The 23,741-nt window shown below is 40.7% G+C and overlaps 1 protein-coding gene across 1 annotated transcript in view; it reads left to right on the top strand.

The window, feature by feature from the left end:
• Nucleotides 1-307: 307 nt before the first annotated feature.
• STAT4 (signal transducer and activator of transcription 4) overlaps nt 308-23,741 on the top strand; it is a 122,896-nt gene continuing 99,462 nt past the window's right edge. The window contains 3 exon segments of the mRNA XM_012812754.2: nt 308-388; nt 22,260-22,388; nt 23,670-23,740. Coding sequence (XP_012668208.1) covers nt 22,261-22,388; nt 23,670-23,740 — 199 coding nt within the window. The 5' untranslated portion in view covers nt 308-388; nt 22,260.

Below are 23,741 nucleotides of genomic sequence, written 5' to 3'. Positions count from 1 at the left end.
CACTACTTTCAGACAGAGTTAGCTTATTGCAAAGTTCCTATCTTCCCCATTAGACTGTGAGCTTCTTGAAGATGAGGCCTCTTTTCTAGTACACTCTGAATTCCCAGGGCACAGTGAACGTGTATTGTCACGAATTGAATTTGTGGGATTGCAGGTAACAAGGCAATGATGATTGTGAGAGCCAGGACATTGCTGGATGGGAAACCCCCACCTTCCCCCCCAGACTCAGCCTTTGGATTGTGTCTGTCCACATTCACCCCTACAAATGCTCTGAAGATTCCAAACAAACTCTTCCCCACAGCTCCATGGAAACCTCAGCAGAGGCTCCTAGAGGCGACAGTTGTGGGTACAAAGCAGAGTGGACGGAGTCGGGCACTCATTTGTCTGTGTGGGTATGTGGACTTGGACTGCCCTGATGCAGGCACAGAAGAGAAATTTCCTTTTTTTTTTTAACTTTGAATCCTAAGAAAATGTCTCAATTAAAAAACTTAACAAAACTTAACATTGAGAAGGGACATGGTAGAAATGCGAATTAACTCATTTTTCACGATCTGAACCACTTAGGGACTCCAGACAAGTTTTGGGGAGGAAATCTGTGTTCAAGCCATGTTGAACCAACATTGATACAGAAGTGCACACACAAAAGGGCAGTTTCTGAACAACTCTTATTTTGCATATTTTATTCCCTTTGACAGTGATGACGAATGGAATAAAACTTCTGTTCACTAGAGGAAGCTCAGCAGCATGTGCCAGGGCTATTAATTTGGAAATATCTGGTGCATAAGCATGATCCAGGGTCCTACTGAACCTCACTTTAGGGGCTCGTGAATCCTGGTTGCTTCCACTGGCTGAAAAAGATACTGTAAAATCTTGAATTGTGCAGTAAACATTTTCACTTCAGTTGTGACTCCCACTTGAATCACATGGTATCACATAGAAAATGAGTAGGAAGGGGCGGATGGAAGCCAGCTGCAAATTGAGAGGTTTGTCTGGGCAGGGAGTTTTGTAGGATGCAGATTTGATTGTAAGCCAACTATTTAAAATCTTCTCTCCTAAGGGTGAGGAGATTCCAGAGGTACATATTTGCCATCTGGAGTGGACTGCGCAATTCATCTAGAAACCTGCATGACTGCGCACTTGAAATTAATCACGGTGATGAATAAGGAGAGCATGCTGGGGCAGGGAGGTCAGTTTCATTCCATAAGAATAGAATGTGCGTTCTAGCTGGGAATGTGCTGACATTCATTGCAGTCAGGAAAATTCTACACAAAGCCTCTCCCTCTGGAGAGGATTCCTGGGAAAGCAAAGGGCTCCCTGTGTAGCCATAAAATTGAGAACCCCCTCAATGCCCTGGGTTTTGATGGTGTCCAGAATCACGGTGATCTTAACGCATCTGATGCTACCTTTTTTTCTTCCTGGAAGGGAAACATCTCTCCATCCACGCCTGCAGGGTTTTCTGTGCTTGTCCAAATCATATTAGAAGCAGAACACCTCGTTTGTAATCAAGCACCAGTTGGAGCTGTTTCCTATGAAACGTATGGTTTTAATTTTGAAACTCTCCATTCATTGTTCTTTAGCACTGTGAAGGGCTTGGGACCAGCTGACTGCTTCTCCTTGGTTTGGACAAAACTAAGCACAGATCTGGCTTAAACATCAAGGAGGGCCAGGGCCAAATTTTGTTGGGTTTCGTTGCTGCTGTTGTTTACTTTTGAAAGAGGTTTACACAAAAAGAAAAAAAAAAGCAGCAGTAAGAATGGTACTTGAAGATGGCTTTCGTTGTTTTAGTGAAATACGAAAATTTCACTATACAAGTCATTTCTTTCCATATGAGAAAGAGTTCCTCACTGTTTCAACTTAACTCTTGATATTTGAAATGCTTAGGGAGCAGAAGAAATCAAGTAAGTGATCACAGACTCAAGGGGATGAGAGACCATTTGAAGAATCAGTGAATATAACTGCTTGATTTAGTAAGACCAGAATCTGCAGTTTTCTTACGAAGTGACCCAGCCCATAAATAGGTATTGCAGATTAAGTCTAGGTGCTGGTATTTCTCTGCTTGTATGTTTTAGAAGGGTCATCCAGAAATTCTACTTTCATGTTTCTAAAGATGACTTCTGAATCTTTGTGTGCAGAGGAAATGCCATTAAACAGAACTGGGTTAAAATCTCAAATTTGCCACTTCACTGGGGTAAAAGCTTGCATAAATTATTCGAACCTTCTGACCCCTTGGTCTCCTCCTTTGTAATGTGGGAAATAACTGTCTTACAGAGATGATTTTAAAACTAGATTAGATAATGCCATATGCCCACACCCATCTCTATGTTCTACCATATGCAACATAATTTTTTTTAAAAAATGAAGTTAAAATGGGAATATAATGTATAAATTTGAATGTAAACTGATTGATTGATTGATCTTTTGAGACAGGATCCTTCTCTGTCACCCAAGCTAGAGTGCAGTGGCATTGTCACAGCTTATTGGGTTTTTCAAGGTCCTGGGTTCAAGTGATCCTCCTGCCTCAGCTTCCCAAGTTGCTGAAACTACAGGCATCACACCTACCTAATTTTTTCTATTTTTTGTGGAGACAGGGTCTCATTGTGTTGTTCAGGCTGGCCTTGAACTCTTGGCCTCAAGCAATCCTCCCACCTTAGCCTTCCAAAGTGCTAAGTTTAAAATCATGAGACATCACCCTCATTCCTGAATGTAAATTTAATATAATGGATGCTGTTTTGCTGAAATTAAATGCATTGACAATGTGAATTTGACAGTTAATGATGGTTTGTTTGAGCCCTTAACTTGAAAGTGTCCCAGGAATTCAATTAGTCCCCAGAGATACTGCTCATCCTATTTGCCATGTCATCATGGGTTCCAGGTGCTGTTTTTCTAACTCTCTCTGAGACTGTTTCCCAGACCAAAGAGGGGTCTTGTTTACCCTGATAGTTCCTTAGAAGGCCAGGCAAAGCATCACTGGTGCCCCACCTGGCCACAATCACCCATATCTGAGAAGACTTAGGGACCCGCGTCCTGCTAACATCCCCTGAGAGCTGCTGAGACATCTTCTATAGGGGAGTTATATGTTAACTTTGTCTTTTAAGGCAATCATGTTGGCAGCAGTTTGAGGATAAGCTGGAGAGGCTGAGAATGAAGTGGAGGCCACTGGGCCACAGAAATACTCTAAACTCATGCACCTGGCGTTCATAATGCCAAAGTACTTTCACTACTCAAGGCTTCCGTTTCTGTTTGCCAGTGTAAAGGATCTGCTCCTGCCAAGATGCCCTGCTCTACCTTCCCTGAATACACGCTGTATTGAAGCCCTTACTTACATTGTCCCCTTCATTCCTAATGTCTCCTCTCAGTCCTCATCAAAAATCCTAACCATTTTTAGGTTGCATCTTCTCCACTCAGACTTCCTTAGTTTGTTCATATAACCTAATCTAATTCATGAATACCTTGTATTGAGATATTCATGTTCAATACTAAGATTTGTCTCTTCCAGCAATTAGGTTCAAATTTGATAGCAGAGACATGTCTTGCATTAAGTGGTATTTTACCTTACTTTAACCTACTGCAGCTCATTGTTCAATGATTACTCTGTAATTTGCTGAACAAACAGATGAATAAATTAACCACCCACAACTCATCTTGTAAGCACCTGTATATAGCTGTAAGGGAATTATTTAGTTATTGCTTAAAATGTGTTTGAATCGGTTGCTTGACATTAAGTTCATAAGTGAAAAGTAAGCTTGTCAGAGATCTTCAAACGAAGCTTATTTAATGAGTTATGTTGCAAAGGAACAGATACAATAATGGAAAGCCACAGAAAGTGGAGTGGTGTAGAAAGAATAGCATTTTACTGATTTACAAGGTAAGTAAAAATCGAAGGCAATCAGTGAAAAGACCAAAATAATTTTTTCTCATTATTTTTATGTATGTTTTGCCTTGGACTATGACAAAAACCAAATTGCAGATAAAAGATGGCTCTTTTAGTTTAAGAACGAGGCACTGCTTAGCAAGAATATTTTGAAATTGTATAAACCAGTAAGTTAAAAAATACTTCAGGAAATCTGAGATCTTCCATCAAAGCTGGAACAATGCTTAAGATGTAAGTTTTAAAAAAGAAAGCCAACGGAAAGCCAAATCATGCTTAAAAGGGCTGTCTTAAAACATTAATCTTCTCTGAATTTTTCTCCGAACTTACACCAAATCCTCAGAGTAATCAAGACTTAGTTACATTTTAACCGTTACTCTTTTGATAACTTTTTTAAAAATAGAAAATGCAGTACTGATTAGATCTTCATCAAAACACTTTCCAACTCTGCTGTTATTATCAGGGAGATACTGAACCAACTCCATCATTTTTATTTTCTTTATTCCTAGTAAGCTTCCTTGCAAAAATAAAGTGTTAGGTACTTGGTGAATGAGTAAATAAAGAATGAAGAAATGATACTGTCATCTTAGTATATCAGAAGAACTGAATAATCTTCATAGGCCCATATTTCAAAAATTCAACTTTTTAAGGGTCATAAAATGCCATTAAAATCTTAGCTGATCTTAATGCCCTTGGCTTTAGGCTCCTGGTTCCAGGTATGTCCCCAGCTCCGATCTCTACTCCTTTACTCCTATCTGAGATTCCAGTCTTGCCATGGTTTCTTGGGTTTGGTTCAGTACCTATTCTCCCAGGGATCTAGGGTCCCAGGTTCGATCCACAGATACAATTTACCTACCTTTTGTCGGGATTTTAATAATCGTTAGATTACCCTGGGAGGAAATGTAGTTTGGGTAAAGTCACTATTTTATTCTATTCATATTATTTATTCACTTTGGAAATTTTTTCGTTGCTATAAAAGTTGAGCTCATGGGTCTTTAATTTTCAGAACTAAACCTTTACCTTTTATTACATAACCATTTTATGTTGGCTCTTTTCCCAGTGTGCTGGCACTTCTTCGGTCTTCCATGAAATGTTAAGGAATAACAGATGTAACCTTGCAAAAACTTCAGCCAATCCAGCAAGTACTCTGTGAAGTAAGTGGTACTCCTTCCTACTTGCATGTTTGAATACAACTCCTTTACAAACACGCTGCTGTCTGCCCCTTGCGCTCGTCCCAGGACTGTCTGTCCTTAACGCTATCTATAGTGTGGTCCTACTGCCTACTGTATCAATCAGGCTATATGACTGGCTGCTTGTGACAGAAATTCAACTCCAAAATGCTTAAGAAAAAAAGGAATTCATTTCTTACCAAGAAATGACTGAATCTAGGGCCATATGTGGTCGTGGCTCGGTAACATCTTCCATGGACAGGGGAAGAGGCCACTGAAAGCTTCCAAAGAGGGAGAGTCAGAGAGATTGAGTACCCCACCGGCCTTCCAGGGTCCCACCAGGCGCGCTGCAACATGTTGCTAGATTGATAACAGAGCCTGCAGCAAAGTGAGAATTTGGCAGCCATTCTGGAGAGTTCTAGCCTCCCACTCCTAGATATCATAAAATCCACTTTGGAAATTTGAATTAGCCATATATTTGAACAGAAGAAGAAAACAGATCCAGGAACAAGGTAAGCCCTTCAGTTAGTTATTATAAAGACCAAAACCCAGGAGCAGGAAACCAAGTGTTTCAGCTGTGCTATTGAATCAATTCAATGAGGTGAATACATAATCCTGAAACAATAGCCCTTTCTGAGCCAGAGTTTACACAATAGAGTACAAAAGTACACAGAAAAGGTGACTCTCCACAGGAGGCCTCACTAGCACTCCACCCACCCCTGCTGGCCTTGTCTTGTCAAAGTGTTCTCAGCAAGGAACCTGACCTTGAGTTTTGCACAGGCATCATTTATAAGAGTTAATTGCCTTCCACCAGATAGCATTTACTCTATTGGTTATCTCCAAAGAGAGCAGCCCTGGGTTGGAAGCTTGTGTTTACAGGATTGAGCAGGGCACGAGCACAGCCAACTAAAACAGAGCTGACCCTAGAGAGGACAACAAAGTCAGTGTGTTTCTTAGCACTTGGCCCTTCGCCTTAAACGAAGTGTTAGGTTCCCTATCTGAGAATTCTGCTGCCCTTTGCTGGAAAGACCAGTTGACTGGATGATCTAATCATTTCCCCCTTTGCCAACCTCCGTGTGTAGTCCATTGTTGTCATGATGAAGCAACATCCCCTGAAATCTCTGGGAATGATATAGGAAGTTAGAAGCCCAAACACAGGGAATACAGCCTTCCTCTATGACGCTGGCTTCTGTCTCAGTGTAAATGTTTTCAGAGGCTACCCAGTTAAGCCAGACATCTTGTTTACAATGGGGTGCTATTGCAGAGTGTGGGCACGAGGACAATACACTTACAGTACAAGTTACCAGTGTGCGGTCAGTGATGGCCAAGTGTCACGTTACAGCTGATGAACTGGCTGCTTCTCACAGGGCCAAACATAAGTCACCTCTCTGCTCTGAGAGAATCTGTGACTCAAAACCAACAAAACAGGAGCTGCAGTGGATGGCTCTTGGGTACATTACCACAGATTTTAATATCTCCAATTTTTATTAATATAGACATAGCCACTCCTGATGAAAATGGCAAGTGCCCTTGTGATTTCCTTGTGGGGTTTTCTATCCCTCGGAGTAATGAGGAGGTGAATGCAGAGGCCATACCTTTATATTAGAAGTGAACTGGACTGTTAGGGAAAGTTGGCTGGAAAAGCCAACCAGCTGACAAGCAATGGTGACTCTAGAAGTTCCATAAAGAAAGGACTTAAATGTGCCAACTTATTTGGAAGGGACAGCCAGAGGACTTTTGTCTTGAAGGTGGATAGCAAATAATGTGTTTGGGGGAGGGGTAGTATGGTGGATATTACGGATCACAAGAGACGCTGAGCCATCTCCTGGCATCATTGCCCTATGTAAGCTTGACATCCCTAAATACCTAAGACACAAAGGTTTTATCTAAACTAAATCCGACCAGTGTCATAATTCAGGTACTCAGGTTAAACAAAGCCAAGAGTGAATCCTCCCAACCCTTCGATGTGTTACTGTTTACAGTTTCTCCTTCCTTCACATCTGTCTTGGTGTAAAGTGAGACCAATATACTGGCCAGAGCCAAGAGCAAGTTGGTGGAATCTAGTTTACTAATTCTGTTAACTCTGATGTCTCAGGAACAAGCAATTGTACAATCACAGATGACAAAAGACCAGAGACAAGTACACAGCTCTCTTAAATGGGAAAGGAACTTTGTGACAGATAAACTCAACGGCAGCTTTTATTTCCAGGCGCTCTGAGAGTTGGTTTCCACGTGAGCACAGTGCCCTCTGGTGCTGCTTTAATGTTCTGGCCTTCCGAACTGGCGAAGGAAACAAAACCCTTCACAACTTGACCAACATCAACTGTGTATGTAACAGGACGGACTATCCTTAAAATAGTACTTTTTAAAAACAAAAGTGCTTTGTATGTAAAACTACTCCCTGTTGCTCTAATCTAGCATAAAAATAAGAATTTAGGCTGAGTACGGTGGCTCACATCTGTAGTCCTAACCCTGTGGGAGGCTGAGGCAGGTCAACAGCCTGAACTCAGAACTTTGAGACCAGCCTAAGCAAGAGGGACACCTTGTGTGTACTAAAAATAGAAAAACTAGCCAGGCATTGTGGCGTGCACCTGTAGTCCCAGCTACTTGGGAGGCTGAGGCAAGAGAATCACTTGAGCCCAAGAGTTTGAGGTTGCTGTGAGCTGTGACGCCACAGAACTCTACCCACAGCGATAGAGTCAGACTCTGTCTCAAAAAGAAAAAAAAGAATTGGTAGGACATAGAAACATTAATGGAGGTAACAGGCAAACAGAAAGACACGCATTTCTTTCAGGTCATCGGTGGTGATTGACTCTGTGGTAATCAATTCTCAAAAGAAAGAAGATAGCAACCCTCCTTTTTTAAGATTAAATTCATTACTGTCACATCAAATGGAGTTCCGGACATAATCCCACCTTCCATGGAAGCATCTAATTTAGTTTAGTTTGCTTTGATTTCATTTAGTTCGTTTTCAGACTGCATGTCCCTTGGTCATTTCTACATGTGGAAGAAAGAAAAACTTTTCTAACGACAGACTTTCCACAATTTGGGTAATTTGTTCTAAGTGATTAGTTTCTTTAGGGAAATTTTTTTTACAAGAAATCCCAAGTTTATGATAATTACAAAATACCTTTTTCTGTAAAGATTTATCACATCAACCTTCCTTGTCTCTAGGTAAGAATCCTGGTCTAAATTTCGATGATACAACTAAGCATGAAACTATTGCTCCAATCAGTTACGTCTGCAGCAGCTTGTCTCATGCTTATAAAAAGGTCAAAGTGATGGATGATAAGAGGGGAGAGAGCAGCCATTTCAGTTCACATCCTCCAAAATACTCATCTTCGCCCACCCCACTCTAAAGGGTGCTGTTTGGCTTTGTTCTTCTCTTCCTCCCTCTTCCCTTTCTCCCCCCTTTTCTATACACCATGTAGTCCATAGAATGATTAGGGTCAGGAAGCGTTGCTTTAGAATGAAGGCGTAAAACTGGCAGAATTCACACCTACAGGTGTAGGTCTACATTGTGTGTGTTTCAATCTTTTTTTAATTATGCCAACAAATGAGACACAGGTGATTTTTTTTAACATTAAAAATCCAAACTCTGCAGCTGCCTGTTAGATTGATTCTCTACAGGCCCCATCATCTTCCGGCCCCAGGAGGACTTTGAGTTCATGGTCCTGATTTGGGAGCCTCTCTCATTGGACGGCTTTCCATTAACATTCGACACTGGGTAGTAGCTGAACTTTGGAGGGGTTCTACCAAAACATTCATCTGGAGATGGATCTTTTCATCCATCTCGCCGCATCTACTTTGTTCTCTCCAGCCACAAAGCCAACATCACCCAGTCCTCACCCAGCCTCTTCTATGCAGTAGCCCTGTACAGAAAGGCTCCTGGCTCAGACATGATGCACCTTCTAACATCTCCCTCCACTTGTCCCCAGAGTGACTCTAGCACTGACGAATCTGGGTCAGAGTCACAGAAGCAATGACACAGAAAGAAGACACTCAGGTTTCCACCCGGGCCCTCCAAAGTTATACAAGACATCTCACATTAGAAAAATCATTCCTTCCTGTGACTGCCTGTGACCCAGCCCCAAGGCTCACATCTTGGGAAGTGGAGCACAGGTCTTACCTAGCCCTCTCTCAGCCTCCTGTGTCATGGCATTCTCATATCACCTCTAGTTTAGATTATTTTTCTCACTGTCTAGTGGATGCCAATCTTAGTTCTGCATCAGCATCTTGCCTTCTTGAGGCAGGATAAGCATCATGGTCTTTCTCCCTACACAAATACATCTTTTTCATCCTTCACCTTTTTGTTAACTTTATCTCCAGGCTTTTTCTGACTACTTCAGTTCATTTTGGCCCTTCTTTGCATTCTGTGGCATTTATGCTTAGCAGTGTTGTTCAACCGAGCACTTGTTAGTTTCGTATACTTCATCTTCTCTCCCAACTCAACCTGAAATCAGCCTCATTGTGACATAAGAGCTCAGTAGATATTTCATACTGAGCTGAATAAATTTCCAACAAGAACACAGCCTAGCACCTGGAAGAGTCTCTGGGGACTTCTCATTCGGACATGACGGATAAACAGGGATTGGGGTAGCCAGATAAAATCCAGGGAGCACAGTTAAATTTGAATTTCAGACATATTTATGCTATGAATATGGATCATACATATACTGAAAAATTATTCATTCTTGATATCTGACATTCAAATTGAACTAGGAGTCTTGTTTTATTTTGTTTTTCTAAATATGACATCTCTTCCAGGGATGGATTGCTCTTTCATCTTAAACAACTAAACAAACCAAAGGGAACAATCATTTTGAGAAACTGCCAAACAGTGCAAGAGAACAATCCCTGAAGAAGTGAACAAAGGAGGCAAACTTTATAATTGCCCCGATTTAATTTCTAGAGACTCAAGCTTCAGCGCAGAAAGAGGAATCTCAGAGCTTGGCAGACTCTCAGAGCTGAGGATAGAGTTGAGAGTTTGGTGAAGCCACGCTGGCTAGGAGGCATAGGGCAGAGAACCAAAGGGATGGCAAAGGGCTTTTCATGATTCTTCAGCTGAGTACTGATCAGTGCATGTTTGTAAAGAAACCACCCAAGGCGGGGGGAGTAACTAGAAAGGAGCAGGTGGAACAATTTCTGGAGCCCTCATAAGGATAAGTATAGTTCACATTCTCAATAACCAGAGTGGGAAAACCTCATAATACATAATGAAGGCAGAAATTGTCAAATTGGATTTTTAAAAAAGCAGTACCTAATTATATACCATCTACATATACTTCAAATCTGAGTAAATAAATAACTTAAAAGTGGTTATAATAATACACCATGTTAACACTAATCAAAGAAAGCTGAAGTGGCTATAGACACATAAGACAAAGTAGACTTCAGAGCAAAATATATTGTCAAGCTAACAAGTGTTATTTCGCAATGATAAAAGGGGAAGTCATAAAAAGAATGAAATCATTCTAAATGTTTATGAACTTAACCCCAGAGCTTCAAAATACACAAAACAAAATGTGACAGAACTGGAAAGAGAAATGGACAAATTCGGAACTACAGCCGAAGGTTTTAATATTCTACTAATAATAGATTGAATAAATAGGAAGAAAATCAAGGTAGAAGACTGATTGCCAAAAAACCTGATCCAGTTAATACTGACAGAATACTCTACCCCCAAAAGTCAGAAACTTTTATAAGTGTGTCCAACTAAGATAGAGCATATGCTGTACTGTAAAATAAGACTCAATAAATTTAAAATAATTCAAATAATTAAAAGGTATATTATCTAACTCCCAAATTAATAATGAATGTGAGAAAATTATTTGGAAATTAAATGGGACACAATTTAAAAATAAACCAATTAAAAAATAGGGATCACAAGGAATATTAGAAAGTATTTTGAATAGAAGGAATGAAGATTAAAACATAATATGTCGAAATTTGTGGAATGCTGGTTAAATAGCAGAAAGGGAGAAATATAGCCATGCTTATATCAGGAAAGAAGGAAAGGGCAACCACGACCTAGGCTTTCATCTTAAGAAAAATAAGGGGAAAAAGCAAATTGAAACAGAAGTGAACAGAAAATAGAAAATAAAGACAAGACAGAAATCTGTGAAATTGAAGGAGAAAAACCCAACAGAGAAAATCAATGAAACCATAAGTTTTTTCTCTGAGATATTAATAAAATTGATAAGCTTCTAGTTAGGCTGGTTGAGAAAAAAAGAGACAAGACACAAATTACCAATATTAAGACTGAGAGAGGTGACATTAATATAGATTTTATAGATATTCTAGGAATAACAAAGGATATCAACAACTTTATTTCTATAATAACAGATTAAATGTAATGGATAAATTCTAAATTCTTTCTCAGGGAAATATGTAAGATGTCAAAGTTCACTCAGGAGAAATCTGGAAACCAAACTAGCCCTATAACTGGTAAATTGAATTTGTAGTTAAAAAAATTCTCCACTAAGAAAACTCCAGGCTGGGATTACTTTAATGGTGAATTCTCTCATACAATTCAGGAAAAATGATACCAATTCTAAAAAATGTCTTCCAGAAAATTGACGATGAGGAAATACTTTTCCAACTCACTCTGAGACCGTATTACCCTAATAATAAAATCAATTACAGACAGAACAAGAAAACTATAGATCAGTATTTCTCATGAAAGTTGATGCCAAAATCCTTTTACTATAATAGCAAATTAAGTCTGGCAACATGTAGAAAGGATAATACATCACAGCCAAGCGAGATTTATTCCAGAAATGCAAGACTCGTTTAACATTTGGTAATCAATGTAATTCATTATATTAACAGACTAAGCAACAAAAAATGATCATATCAACAGATGTAAAAAAAAAACTCATTGGACAAAATTCAACATGATAAAATTCTTGAAGAAAAAGACAACCTAGAAATAGTTTTTTTCACCTAATAAAGTAGGTACACAAAAAGCTGGCAGCTAACCTTATGTGTAATGATGAGAGACTAAATGCTTTCCTCCCCAAATCAGGAACAAGACAAGGAAAGGATGTCCTTTCCTATTGTGCCTACTAAATGTTGCATAAGTGCTAGCTAATGCAAAAGGCAAGAAAAATAAATTAAAAACCATATAGATTGACAAGGAAAAAAAAGAGTCATCTTTATTCACAGACGACATGATTGCATATGTAGACAATCTCAAAGAATTTACAAAAAAAACTTTGGAAACTGATAGAGGAGTTTACCAAGGTCCCAGGATACAACGCCAGTGGCAGTTCTGTGCCAATTTAAAATTTCACCTAAACTTTAGGGACACTCTGTATAAAAGTTAATTACAATGAACAACTGAAATTTGAAATTTTAAGAAAGGTCATTTACAATCATGCCACAAAAGAAGTATTTGGCATATATATAATAAAATATGTGTAGGATTTATATGCAAAAAACTGATGAAAAAAATCAAAGAAGACCTAAATAAATGGAAAGATAAACCACTCTTGCTTTTTCATGCTCCTTCCTTTCATTTCCTTCGATAACACCACAGAAAAACCCACAGTCGCACTATGTTGTGCAGGCTGGATTTGAACTCCTCAGTGCTCAAGTGACCATCCTGCCTTAGCCTTCTGAGTAGCTGGAACTATAGGTGCACACCATTAGACCACAGTGCCTGGCTAGAAACTATACTGATCATTTGTGAAGCCTGGAGAGTTGGAAGAGGTGTGCTCTGGAGGGGAAAAAACCCAACACTTGATACAGGGCATTAGACCACACCGCTGGAAATGTTTCTCTGACCCCCATTTTTACCCCAAGTTTTGTGCCAGATTTTTTTTCTTTCATCATGTCTCCCCCAATTCTATTCCTTTTATATTTTTCTTTTTCTCTTTCTCTTTTCTCTCCATTTCCCAAGTTTCTATTTGTGTCTTTAAATGGAATCTTTGAGCTATGTTTTTCACTTTCTCCTACCTCCCCAAGCAGCTTAACCCCCGGGTATTTTACCTAGGCAAGATGGTTCATTATTCCCAGAAAATATGTGAGAGAGAGAGAGAGAGAGAGAAAGTAAGAGACAGGAGACAGAGAGTAGAAGAGGAGGGGGAAGAGAGGGGAGTAGAAGGGAGAGGGAGGGGAGAGGAAGGAAAAGGAAGGAATTGAAAGACATTTTCCTCTGACCTCTTCAACTTGGTCTTTGGTTAGAGTTAATGTGCATTTAATCGTTCTACCAACTTTGTTTAACTATTTATAAACTTACAAGCTGTCATTGTAAATTATTAAGAAGCGTGACAACTTTGGTGGGAATGGAAGGCCCAGATGAGGCAAATCACCCTAAAGCCGTGGTCAGAGAGTACAGACAGGACCACAGAGCCCACCACCAGCCCTTCTCTGTGTGCAGTGAACACCTCTGGGGCACCTTCTGTGTGCCAGGCATTGAGTGGACACTGGAACATGAACAAAAATAGCATTTAGTCCTGACTGCCTTGATATTCACTGCTGAGAGAGACCAACATGTAGACAAATACATAAAATACAATAAAGTGGTTAAGGAATATTTAACTGACCAAACAGAAATTTTGGGGAAGTCTACAATTCGAATATCCTATCCTGTTTTCGAATTTGTGGCTCAAAAGAAACAGTCACCTTATGGAATAGTACAAACAGATGCCGTAGATCCATTTAACTTGCTGAATGTTTTGGAAGTCCATTGACAACGGGTCCAGCGTGCTGACCTGTTGGGGACTTTTAAATGCATAGCTACCCTCCATATGTCCCAGGCAAAGCTGGAGAGTCAAGAGTATCTGCATCGTCTCCAATCAATAAACTATGCAATAATCCTTTCCATTTGGGGGTTCACATTTAAATCATTATACTTATTTCTTTCATAGCTCTCTGAGCAACTTACTGCTTTACTCACAAGAGCAGATAACATTTTTATCAAAGCAGAATCAGCATTGTTTCTGGAGTCACACAGTTCTGGGTTTGAGTTCTGAGCCCGCCCCTTCCCTACCATGAGCCTCACTGCAGCTCACCAGCCCTGCGTCTCCTTATCAGTCAACTGGAGATATGGCAATGATGGTAGAACGATGTTGTGAGGATCAGGGAAAACAGCGCAGAAGTTCTCAGCACCTTCTCTGGTACGGCTGTAGAGTCTTAAACGCTTCTGTTGAAAGAATGTTGATTTGCAAGTTGCAATGCTCCCCAGCTGGCAGTAGAGGGAGCGCGGTCATTGGGAACTGGACCTGAGAAAACTGACACACAGATGGTAAAGCCTTTCACACGGGACCGGCCCTGTTCCGATGGAGCTTGAGCGACCCGCACACTGATGAGCTGGCGAGACTCATCATGCCGGGGCGTCTGGCCCAGTGATCCTCACCGCTCCACTTATTTGATACTATCATATGCTGTCGCAGATTCAAGGCACATTTCCTTAGCACACAAAAGACAGGAGCTCGGAGGGGAGCAATTAGCTGCTACTACAAAAACGAAAAGCCATAATGTTTATGTTCTTTGTCCACGAATGGAGCCGACCTCTCTCAGAGCAGCAAGAGTGATGACCCCTCCCTTCCTCTCTCTGTCTCCAGCATAAGCAGCTCTAGTTGGCCAAAGTGCCATCAGAAGAGCTGTCTTTGATTTGCAGGTGTGACCCTGCCTGTCTCGCCAGCCTCTCTTCATCTCTTCATCTGTACAATGAGCAGGGAAGGGAGGGTGAGACCTAAGCCAGGGACGTCCAAACTTCTAACAACGGCATTATTATTCTGATGCTCACAGGTATTGATTAAGCATTTTTCTTTATCATATGTCTTACATTAGATCCCTAAATCCTCCCAGCAATTTCATGTGGGAAGTATGCCCCCATTTTTATAGACAGAGAGTTTGGGGCTCAGAGAAGGTAGCTCAGTTATCCAATTTTGTCCAGCTGGAAATTGGCCCACTAAAGCTAGAATCTACTTTGCTGAAAGTCTTTATTCTGGGATTCTCTCTTAGGGTGATGCAACCAAAAATTAGGTATAGGGCTCATGGGCTCATCACCAAAGTAAATAGGGGGGCATTTTAGAGGCAAGACAGGAATGGGGGGGCTTTGAGTTTGGAAAACATTTCAGGGATTTTATTTTAGCATTTGATTTGTTTATTTGTTTTACTTTAGCTTGTTTTTCTTTGTATCCTTGTTTGTCTCTGAGGGACTGGGGAGGCTAGGGCTAGCGCAGAGCCAAGAAATCGAAGATTTCTTGTTTAGACTTAGATTCTAAGAAAGAGAAACAAAGTGGATAAGAGATGTCCTTTTCTAGATGTCCGGCTCTGTTAATGAAATAGAAAGGGAAAGAGAGGTTCATGGCAGATACTTTTCTCTGGTAAGAGTCCCTCATGATATGCACGTCTGGATAGACGGATTGCAGTGGCCGGCCTGCGGCAAACAGAACAGAGGATTTCTAAGTGTTATCCACAGATCCCTTGGGGTGTTCCCCAGGACATTTTCAGGGGGACTCCAAGGTTAAACTATTTTTCTCCTACTACTAATACAGTTTTGTCTTTTCACTTTGTTGACATTTGCTCCAATGGTACCAAAGCAATGATGAGTAAAGCTGTTGGTGTCTTAACACAAAGCAAGGCAGCAGTGCCAAATTATACTAGTAGTCATTTTAAAATAAAATGTTAAAAAATGCCTGTTTGATTTAAAACATTTTTGTTGAAGCAGTAAAAATTATTAATTTGATTAAATTCCAGACCCTGAGTACATGTATTTTAATGCTGTGCGTGATGAAGTGTGAAGTACATGTGTGCCAAAGTATGCTGATCTTTTCAAGGCAAAGCACCTGTGTGTTTGTTCAAGTTGCCCAAATAAGCCTTCAAGGAAAACAACTGACAATATCTGTTGTCAATAATAAGATTAGAGCTTTCAAGCAAAAACTAGAATTTGGAGAACTTATATGCATCACCATGAGCTTGACAGCTTTCCAATCTTTAAAGCGCTTTTCTGATCAGATCAGTGATACCTTATATGAATTTATGATACTGTGTGACAAAATATATCAGCATTAAGAAAATCTGTATAATTCAGTGGACAAATATTTTTCACATGACTAATGTCTAACATTGCAAAATCATAAGTGGGGTAAAAATTCTAGTCAAAACATTATGCAACAAAGAATTTTAATGTTGCATTACACAGAAAGTTTGTTTATAAGGTTTCATATTAAACAATCCAACCAGTCCATAAGAAATTGCCATTTGTTAAATTTTAGTGTGGCATCAAAGAAGAATAACTACATTAGAAGGCCATTATAATACTCTTCTCTTTTCCAACTACATAGCTATATTAGTTCAGATTTTCTTCAAATATTTCAACCCAAATAATATTTTACAACAGGTTCAATGAAGATACAGATTTGAGAATCCAAGTGTCTTCTCACTCAACCCAGGCATTAAGAAAATCTAAAAAAAAAAATGTAAATCAGGCCAAGCTCAATGGCTCACACCTGTAATCCTAGCACTCCGGAAGGCTGAGGTGGGAGTATTGCTTGAACTCAGAAGTTGGAGACCAGTCTGAGCAGGAATAAGACTTCGTCTCTACCAAAACTAGAAAAATTAACCCAGGCATTGTGTTGGGCACCTGTAGTCCCAGTTACTCAGGAGGCTTAAACAGGGAGATCACTTGAACCCAAGAGTTTAAGGTTGTTGTGAGCTAGGCTGATACCACAGCACTCTAGCCTGGGGCAAAAGAGTGAGTCTATCTCAAAAAAAAAGTAAATCAATGCTATTCTTCTCACTAACTTTTTGCATTGGAAGATAGACTTGTTTTTCACATAACATGTTTATTTTCACACATAATGAGTTTATTGTTGTAATTTTAAATGAAGACATATTTAAACCTTTTGCAAATTTAGGTTTAATACAGTACATAAAAGTTTCATACAGAACAATAATACACTACAATTCTTTGAATTGTCAACAGTTAAAAGAAAAAGGGTGTCTTGAGACCAGACAGCTTAAGAACTGCTGTGGAAGTCCTAAAGTGAGGCTCTGTTTTTTTTTTGAGACAGAGCTGCAAGCTGTCACCCTGGGTAGAGTGCTATGGCATCACAGCTCACAGCAACCTCCAGCTCCTAGGCTCAAGTGAGTCTCCTGCCTCTGCGTCCCAAGTAGCTGGGACTACAGCACCTGCCACAATGCCCAGCTATTTTTGGTTGCAGTCATCATTGTTGTTTGGCAGGTCTGGGCTGGATCCATACATTCAAACCCAGTGTATGTGGCTGGCACCTTAGCCGCTTGAGCCACAGGGGTCGAGCCCAAGGTGAGGCTCTTAAAAGGAGGAGGACAACAATAAACTCTCTGCCTTGTACAGCAGGCCCTCAGCAACTGAATCCAAGGATGATAAGGACAAGTAAAACCAGTATGAGTAACACCGTAAGGCAGGAAGTGAAAACTCTAAATGAGAGTCGACATCAGTGCTGTCCAATGTGGGAGCTACTAGCCACGTGTGGCTAGTCTGAATTGAGATGTCCCATAAATACTAATATTTAGTATTGAATAATTTTTATGTTGATTCTATGCTATGTTCATATTCTTGTATATATTGGGTTATTTATAATATTAAAATTAATTTCATCTGTTCCTTTTTTCCTTTTTAATGTGACCATTAGAAAACTTAAAATTGCGGATGAGGCTTGTGTTTTACTTCTCTTGGACTGTGCTGGTTTGATAGGAAGTGTGATACAAATTCAGAGCAGGGCAAAGTTGCTATGGATTCAGTTCATCAGCAAAGTCTTCCCTGAGAACTGTAGGATTTCCATCAGTAGATAGGTTGGGAGAGGACACTCCAGTAGAAGAGAGCCTCAGTAGTGAAGCCAGAGAGGTTAATCTGGGCAGCAGAGGAGGCTGGTTTGTGTTGCATCACAGGCTCCTGTAAGGGAGAAAAGTTTCCTGAGTAGGTGGAGACCAAACTGTACAAAACTTTGAGCGCCAAGAATTTGGACTTTTTCCTATAAGCAATGACTACTTCCCCAGAAGAAAACCAGACTCTGCCCAGTAGCTCATGGCATAGCCTGAATTCAGCATGTTTTCATGTGAACACTAAGCAATGACTCCTCCTGGAAATTGCCCAGTGGGCAGGCAGCCAGGACCAGGCCAACCTGATCAGGAAATTTAGAGTGATATAGGAAGTGGGACTTTGGGACTGATTCATTTATGTGGGGGAAAGAGGGCAAATGTAAGTACATGGTAATAAGGTCACCTGGGAGAGGAGGAGAATCGATGGGGTGTACCTAGGTGATGGCTAGTCAGGGTGAGGGTGAAACAGGCCTTGACCTTGGGCTATATGGTTCTAGTCATGTGTGTAATCAGACTGAGTGATGCTTTTGCTTTTCTTTCAATCCGTCTGCCTGGCTTTATTTTTAATTTACTGAATATTTACAGTGCTCTATGACTCAAGGAGTTAACATTAGGCTCCAAGGAGATGAGATGGAAAGACCACTGTGGTAGGAGTAGAAACACCTCTATCCCGTTTCAGTGGCTGACTCATTGTGTAACTTTGTTCCCTCTCTGGGCCTCAGTCTCTTCAAATATGAAAGAAGATTTCGAATCACATGAGACCAAGGCTTCTTCCAACCCTGTGATTCTGGAACAGACCAATGTCACAAAGGGAGAAGAACGCACCATAGCAACCAGGTGCAGAGCTCCCAGCAAGTGTAGGAGGAGGCTGGGCCGGGAAGGGCAGGCATCGGAGGCCTTACCCAGGTTTGGCCCTGACTTCTGGCTGAAGCTGCCCTCCTCTGGTGGAGCAGACCCTGCTGGAATTGGAGCACAGTGAGGTCTAGGAGTTTGGTGTTTGATCCTGGCTACCCACCCTTCTATCCCAAGGGCTGGCTCCTCAGGCCTAGTGGAATCTGAGAGGGAGACAGGAAACTGAAGACTTTACCTCTAGAGACGTTGAGTTTGCCGGGGATCTTGAATTGTCTGAAGAAACAACCGAAGAAAGTCAGTGTGTGGCCTGCCCCTCCCCTTTCTTCTGGCACCATTGGGCCACCTGCAGTGGCAGGAGTGGCTATTAGATTTAAGAGGAAGGAGGGCGCCCTGCCAGCCCAGCACTTCTAGAATAGAGAGTGGGTGGGAAGGGACCTGAGTAAAGTCCCAGAGCCTCCAACACTGACGCACAGGAAAGCCTCAAGTGGGAGGAGAAATGCAAATCCCCCATTGAGGATGGCGTCAGCGGCGTGGTCCTGGGGACAGTGAGGGGCGATTCTGGTTTTGGACTTGAGCACTGCCTGGGACCTGGGCTGAGAGCGAGCAGGTAAGTAGGGCAGACCACACTTTCGCGTGGCCTCTCCCAGGGAGGAAGTGCTTCTGCGGGACGCTGCTGAAACTTTGCTTTCTCTTGGCGTTGGGGCAGTTGCTACACTCTCACCTGTCTAAGGGGGAGTAATTAGGGAAAATGAGAGTCATGCCGTGCGCTTCCCAGACGCTCCGGAGCGCGGGTGTCCCCGCGGAGCCGCCTGGAAGGCCGGCGCCCTCCCGCGCCCTCCCGCGCCCTCCCGCGCCCGGGAGGTCTAGCGGGGTCAGGGGCTCCAGGCTGCTGCAGACGCGTCCCCAGCGAGTGCTGGGGGGGGAGCGCCTCTGCACTTTCTTAGCCAGCTTCTGCGGGGCTGTCAAGTCTGACATTGGCTTGACACAACTGGGTTTCAGAGAAAAGCCTGCTGCTCAGGCAGCCGGTGCCTGTGGCTTTGGTGGGTGCGAGAGACGTTTTAGGACGGGTCATCTCCTTTGTAAGCTACGCCGCACCACTAGCTCCCAGACCATGGGACCAAATGCTCCTTTAAAGGGCCTTCCAGGGACAGGTGTGCAACGGAAACCACCAGGCCCTGCAGTTTTCAGAAGCCATGTCCATAGTTTTCTTGAGATAGAATTAACCCTTAGCGAGGAAACACAAACACGCTGAAGGATGTCTAGAGGCGTCTCCAAAGGCTGCAACGGAGAAGAACGTCCTGCCTCTCCCTATACACGCCTTACTCGGCCCTTTCCGCCTAAATTCGGGTCTCTGAAAGGCAGATTCAGGTCTTAGTAGTGATCTTTTCACGCAGTGTTTATTTTCATAAATAACACTTTTTCACTTTGTCTTCTCTTTTTTTCTTTTTCTTTTCTTGGATGCATAATAATTGGACATGTTTATGGGATACAGAGTGATATTTTGATACAAGTATACAATTTGTAATGATCAAATCAGGGTAATTAGGATTCCATCAACTGGAACACTTGTCATTTCTCTCTGTTGAGAATATTCAAAATCCTCTCACTGACCTTTTTGAAAATACACACTAAATTATTCTTAACCGTATTTCACCCTACAGGACTACAGAAGCCCAGGGCTTATTCCTTCCATCCGTTATCTGTAAACCAACCACACCCTACTCTCCCACCCTTCCCAGCCTCTGCTAACCACAGTGCTACTCTCTACTCTTATGAGCTGTTGTTGTGTTGGTTTTTTTAGTTTCTAGTGAGTGAAAACATGCAGTATTTATTTTTATGTGTCCAACCTTATTTCACTTGCCATAATGTCAGGACTGATTTAATTTTAAGGTAGGTGAGTTCTTAAGTACGTAACAGACTTTCACCCAAATCATGCCAGGATTTAACAACAGTAATGATTAAAATTATAATGCTATTTTGAGCTTGCGTTCTCTGTTGTCTAGTTAGAAGAACTGATGGAGATATATAGCAAGACACTGTTGACAGTAGCATGGAAACAAACGTTCCATTTTGTGTATAATAGATCCACACCCAATCTGTGGAAAGACACATGGGTCTGGCTCAGGCGACCTCAGGTTGCCCTGAGGAGCTGCACACTTTAAGTAGGAACCATTCTGCCTATCTGATCCTCAAGATTTTTCTTTTTAAAGTTAATACAAATATTAAACTGTTCACCTACCCTGCTTGTAGCAACATCAGGAGTGCCGCTCACCTTCATTTAGCAAGCATATATTGAGCACGTATAGTTGCCTAGAATTATAAAGTCTCCATAAAGTGACATGTAAATAAAACATTCTTTTCTCACTTGCTTTCTCTTTGCTAAAACATTGGCAGCAATTTTCTTTCTTTACATTTAACTCATATACTGGGAGCTCAGAGAAAAGGTGCTCAAAATGGTTTTATTTGCAACCTGAAGGCTACACCTATGAAATACATGCAATTTGTTACCCTGCTGTTCTGTAGGCAAAAGGAAACTTTAGCCTCCCTACAAGATATGTTGAAATACTATGGTGATTAATCCTGTAAAAGAGAGTTCTTTTCTTTGATTTAGAATTGCTGACAAAGAAAATCAAAAGTTTGACCTAGGAACCAACGTCATATTAACTTTCCTGAGTTAGGAAGTATGTCTATAGCTTCTATCTTGGCCGGAGTGGGGTTATGTGGGGGAAACACAGACTTCTGTTTTATGACAGGCTGCCACATATATATCAAGTGTGGTTTTGCTGCCTAACCATTGTCAGATGCACACTAGAGACAAATGAAAAGTAAACTTTGAAAGCTTTGCCCACCCACAGTGGATCATCACAGCGAGAGACATATTTATTGATTCAAAAAATATTTTTAACAAAAAGAGCCCATGGAAAATGCATATATGAAATTCTTCATGAAGCTAAGACAGTACTAGACTATAAGGCAGGAACATAAAGCTGATTTTAGAAGCCAGACAAATAAGAAATAAAGGAAAAAAGATGTGGTAGTTTCACATAAAGGAAGCTTTGAGGGGATGGTTGTTTCTCATAATACGAGAAACTAAGGAGGGTCTTAGGAGATGAGTGTGGAATGTGTTTGCCTTCCAGCTGCTCCAAGTCCAATAGAGGGAGCAAGGGAAGGAGCTTATTGAGAATATGAGGTCATGTCAACAGTCTTGAGTAGGGTGTGGGGTATTTTAGGAAGGAGAACCAAAGGCTTCCTGGAAGAGGTGGGACGGGAGTTCATGTTTGAGCAAGGAAGGATGTATGTAGTCTGGTGGCAGAGGAAGAAAGAAGGCTGATGTCTTCATCAGGGCTGACTTAGAGAAAAACACAAATTGCTGCACCTTTGAATCAAAAACATTCTTTTCTGTCTTTAGTTGAGTGATTGTAAAAGTAGAAAATTTTTTCTCCAGTTACTTTACTATTGGATAACAATGTCCGATTGAATTCTCAGGAAAGAAGAAATCATATTCCCCAGCCACCAATCAACAACATTTTAATACTTTAATTTTACTCCTTTTATAGCATGTCTCAGTGGAATCAAGTCCAACAGTTAGAAATCAAGTTTTTGGAGCAAGTAGATCAATTCTACGATGACAACTTTCCCATGGAAATTCGACATCTGCTGGCCCAGTGGATTGAAAATCAAGACTGGTAGGACCAAACGTATTTTCTCTAGAAGTCGATGCACAAATGCTTTGTGCTCTATACGTGTGGATTTGTTTTATGGTCCACTTTGACTCAGTAGATGCATTCTTTTCAGGTAAAGAACTTCTTCCAGGACTTGGCCTGCCTTCTGAAAGGAGGGGAATTATTGTCCTTTCTGGTTTTATCCATTGTAGATAAAAACCTAATGATTCTAGTGCTTTGTTTTTCCAAAATGCCGACATTTTTTTTATGTTTCATAAAACCAACAAGCAAATCTATCAATGACATCAATTCTCTATCACAGACTCAATGTAAATAAGTATTTCTTCTTAATAAGATTCATAGTCTTCAAAGCTTTACTCTTGGTATAATTTATTGCTCCAAGCCATCTTTCTTATTGTGGCAAAATATACATAACATAAAATTTACCATTTTGACTAGTTTTTAGGAATCTTGTTCAATGGTATTCATTATATTCACACTGTTTTGCAGCCATACTATCCATCTGTAGAACTTTTTCACCTTCCCAAACTGAAGCTCTGTACTCTAAGGGTAATACCTCATTCCTCCCATCCCAGCTCCTGGTAACCACTATTTTATTTTCTATCTTTATGAATTTGACATCTCTAGGTGCTTTATAAAAGTGAAATCACTCAATAGTCATCCTTTTGTGACTGACTTATGTCACTTAGTGTAATGTTTTTAAGATTCATTCATCTTTGTAGCATGTATCAGAATTTTTCCTTTTTGAAGCCGAATAATATTTTATTGTATGTATATACTGAATGTTGTTTTGAGTCCATCTGCCAATGGACATTTGAGTTGCCTCCACTTTTTGGCTATTGCTAATAAAGCTGCTCTGAATGTGGATGTGCATGGATCTAAGTCCTTGCTTCTGATTCTTTGAGGTATATACCCAGATGTAGAATTGCTAGATCATATGATAATTTTATGTTTAATATTTTGAGTAACTGCCATAGAGTTTTCCATTTTACTTTCCCACCAATAGTGCACAAGAGTTCCAATTTCTATCTTCACCCACACTTATTTTCTGGTTTTTAAATAATAGCTATCCTAATGGATGTGATGTGGTAACTTATTGTGATTTTGACTTCAATTCCCTAATGCTTTTTTATGAGCAGTTTTTTCATATTTACAATTTAATGTTTTAAAACTTTTAAATGCTTGTCACTGCAGAATAACTTTATCACTTCAAAGTTAGTATGGTAAAAAGCAAATATTTCACTAAGTTGTCTCCTCTTGTATAATAACTCTTTTATTTTTCAGGGAGGCGGCTTCTAACAATGAAACCATGGCAACAATTCTTCTTCAAAACTTGTTAATACAACTGGATGAACA

This window comes from Otolemur garnettii, unplaced genomic scaffold (assembly GCF_000181295.1).
Source record: "Otolemur garnettii isolate 467f Iridium unplaced genomic scaffold, OtoGar3 scaffold00222, whole genome shotgun sequence".
NCBI classification, from domain to species: Eukaryota; Metazoa; Chordata; class Mammalia; order Primates; family Galagidae; genus Otolemur; species Otolemur garnettii.
The sequence above is the reverse complement of the archived record's forward strand: the minus strand, read 5'-3'. Positions and strand labels throughout refer to the sequence as shown.